Source organism: Neopelma chrysocephalum, unplaced genomic scaffold, assembly GCF_003984885.1.
Source record: "Neopelma chrysocephalum unplaced genomic scaffold, ASM398488v2 Primary Assembly neopelma1_92635, whole genome shotgun sequence".
Lineage (NCBI taxonomy): Eukaryota > Metazoa > Chordata > Aves > Passeriformes > Pipridae > Neopelma > Neopelma chrysocephalum.
This window is the reverse complement of record NW_020921372.1, coordinates 417-4,144: the sequence shown is the minus strand read 5'-3', so window position 1 is coordinate 4,144 and position 3,728 is coordinate 417. Positions and strand designations below refer to the sequence as shown.

Genomic DNA, 3,728 nt, shown 5'->3' with positions numbered 1-3,728 from the left:
TTTTATCATGAGCAACTCACTAGTAAGATTGTGTAAGACAAGCCATTTTATGTATTGCTAGTTTAATTTTTGTCAAGGTTATTTTGTCTTTTTATTGAAAAACAAATTGGCTTGGGAGAAGCTTTTAGATATGTATAATTCTGTCTCAATCAATTGAAACTCCACCAAATTTAGCCTGGGAGTTGGTACAAGAATTTATGCATATTTGGAATCATACAAATATGTATAAGATGCATTAACCCTCTGCCTCAGAAGGCATCAAATTTTATATTTGGCTAAACTTCTCAAAATATTAACAAATAAAACTAAATCTAGACAAAAGAAAAGAAAGTGTGACCTAAAGAGAATATAAGAAAGCCTTGTACCAACTCCCAAGTAACTCAATGTATTTGCATAAAAACTGATGTGTAATTTCAGGTCCAATTTCAAGACACATTGGCTCCTCTAACAGACACGTTATTATAGAATCCCTCACACACACCATGCATTAAAGGATACCTGATTACTCACGGGGTGGAGACAGTGGCTAATGAAAATTAGATTTGGGTCAGTATTAAATCCTGATGTTTGTAACTTTGTTAGTGTTAGGAAATTTGATGGTAGCTATTGAGATCCTGTTATGTCCCATATGCTTACTATTTTACTGTAAGGTTTGGGGTTTTTCCTGGGAATTGCATTGCACTGGGAAAAGACTTATGCTCTCTCTTCCTTTTCTTTACTCTTCTCTCTTTCTGTCCACTACCCAAAAGGCACTGCCCACAAAGAAGATTCACAGTGAACAACAAGAGAAATTATTGAATGCATAAATCACGGGGTGGTGTCAGAGACTGAAATGGTTCATGATTTATGCATTCTAGGATTGCCAAGGGACTTTTGTAGGGTTTTGCAGGACTTTTGCATTAGACCTCTGATGGCCCATCAAAGCCCATCCCCCCCTCCACCAACCTTGAAAGGCAGGAAAAACCCTTTTCCCAGGCCCCTCACGGGAACTCTGCGCAGGCCCAGGAGATGTTGGGGGTTCGTGGCATGGCCCAGGACACCATCCATGGATATAATAACTCATAACTTCTTGCAGTGTGGGGGTTTCCCTCCTCCACCCCCAACGGATCAAGGCCACCACTTCAACTGACAGACATGGAAGCTGCAACTACCAAGTTCCATCACTGGACCCCGTGGGTGGTGACTATAGACATCTTTCCACTCTCAGCTTTGCTTTCCCTTACTCTCCCTTACTCTTATCCTGTCTTTCCTTTCTCTCCCTTATGCATTTTCCCTAGAGGTTCTCTTTATGCCATATTGCTGTAGATGAGAGATAGAGATGATAACACCCAAAATGGCAACATACCTGTTTACCTTTGAAACAAAATTGTTCTAAAATAAACCCTACATATATATATATTTTCAAACACTCATTATTAAGTGTCGTTTCACTCTAATCCACCCCAAGGGATTTTTTAAGAACCTGGGTTACCCTCCCTTTCTGGGGCGGGTGCTAACAGACCCCTTGTAGCAGGATGTTCTACCTGGAAAAGAATCTGATGAGAGAATGCAAGCACTGCAAGCTCTCTGTGGGGAGTTACTGCTGGTGCCAAGGGGTTGGTTTAGTGCTGAATTGTGCCAAACCCAGCCTGGTTCCCCAACCTTCCAACACACATCCTGCTTTTGGAAGCAGAGTTTGACAGATCAGCTGCTCACTGGCCTGGCAATATGTGACTGGAGATCCATCACTGGATAAGCATAAAAGCCCAGGGCCAACTTTCATAGAGCAGATTCTTCCACAGACTTTGTTGAAGTGTGTGGAGCTTCTGCTGTGAAGCAGGGACGCCTCTTGATGGTCACTGCCCAGGAGGTAAAAGACAGAGAGAGATGCCTTGATTTATTTCTATCAGACACCGCCGGGCCCTCCCCGCTTCCTGCCCAGTCCCGGTTATTGGGGGGCAGTGGAGGAGGGGCTTGGGGGAATCCCAAGGGGTGGAGCCGAGTTTGGGGGGGGGCAGAACCGGCCTGAGATGGATCGGGAATGGGGAACCCCCTGTGTGCCCCCATGTCAACCCGCTCTGGGTGGGATTAGGGAGGGCACCTGCCCCTCAATAAAGCACCCAGTTCACACCAAAAGGTGCTGGGACCCCGCAAAACCTCCCCATGGCCCCTCAAGGACTCCCAAACACACTCAAAGCCCACCAAGGACCCCACCTAACCCCTTTTCTGGGGTGCTGGGGGCTGCTGGATTCAATCTCAGCCTTGGATTCTGACAACAGTTTCAGTTTAGAGGAATTACAGAGGTGTGACTGAAACACCTTTGTCCCCCAGGTTTTAATGATGGCAAATCAGATCTATTGATAGAAATGAGTTATTTAGGGATACAAATGATCAGACAAAAGATCTTCATCAGAATTATTTACTGCACAATACAAACACTAAAACCACCAGGAGCACAAGATAGGACAGTGCTCTACACTAAAGCAATTCTTGAAGCAATTCTACTCAAGCTGGCACAAAAGCAATAATTCTTAATTAAAGATGGATGGAACTCCCCCAGACCAAAGCTCCTGGGGAGATCTCTGCTCTCAACCTCCAGAACTGACCTTGGGGGGTCCCCAGCCAAGGCAGGAATCTCCACACACCCCCCAAGAAGGGTTCTGTTGGAAGAAGCTGCCCCTGGGAAAGGGGACTGGCCCTTTGTGGTCGAAAGGGATGGACTGACAGTCACTGGACTCCAGGGGTTGCCTCAACATCAGGGGCTTCATTCGGGGTGGAAGCAGCAACCGAGGCTCTTCCTGCAGTCGGGGCACTGGTAGGACTTCCCTTACTGGTGGGTCCGTTGGTGTCTGGTCAAGTTAGAGCTCTGGGTGAAGCTCTTCCCACACTCCCCACACTTGTAGGGCCTCTCCCCGGTGTGGATGCAACGGTGGGTGACGAGGTGGGAGTTCTGCTTGAAACCCTTCCCACAGTCGGTGCAGCGGAAGGGCCTCTCATCCGTGTGCGTCCGCTCGTGCAGGAGGAGACTGGAGCTGGTCGGAAACCTCTTCCCACATTCCCCACACGTGTAGGGCCGTTCTCCAGTGTGAATGAGCTGGTGGGCACAGAGATGGGAGCTGTGACTGAAGCTCTTCCCACATTCCCCACACGTGTAGGGCCGTTCCCCAGTGTGGATGCGCTGGTGTTTGCAGAGGCTGGAGTTGTGCCTGAAGCTCTTCCCACATTCCCCACATGTGTAGGGCCGTTCCCCAGTGTGGATGAGCTGGTGTCGCATCAGGGTGGAGCTCTGGTTGAAGTTCTTCCCACATTCCCTACAAGTGTAGGGACGTTCCCCAGTGTGGATGTGCTGGTGCTTGAGGAGGTTGGAGCTCTTCCTGAAGCTCTTCCCACATTCCAAGCACCTGAAGGGCTTCTCCCTGCTGGGAGGCTGCTCAGGAACCATCAGGTCGGAGCTCTGCCTCAAGCTCTGGCCGCCTTCCCAGCACAGGCTGGGTCTTTCCTCCTCAGGGCACCCTGGGCTGGCTTTGGAGCCCCTCCTGCGGGGGGATCTCCGGCCCTTTTCCTCCCCGCTGCCTTCCTGTGCCGTGGAGCCCTTCAAAACGGCCTCTCCCACCAGCTTCTCACGGGGGGATTTGTCCTCCAGGCTCTCCGTCCTCAGCTCGGGGCCTGGGGCAGGAAGCAAGAAGGACAGGGAGGGGATTTGCCTCCGGCCCACAGGGAAGGCCAAGGACATCCCCCCAACTCCGGCC

General features: G+C 49.6%; 1 protein-coding gene across 1 annotated transcript in view; it reads right to left on the bottom strand.

Moving 5' to 3' along the window:
* Positions 1–2,813: 2,813 nt before the first annotated feature.
* The window catches only part of LOC113980136 (zinc finger protein 239-like), a gene marked incomplete at its 3' end in the record, with an annotated part of 1,128 nt that continues 213 nt past the window's right edge, over positions 2,814–3,728 (bottom strand). The window contains exon 2 of the mRNA XM_027707374.1: positions 2,814–3,645. Coding sequence (XP_027563175.1) covers positions 2,814–3,645 — 832 coding nt within the window. The remainder of the gene's footprint in view (positions 3,646–3,728) is intronic.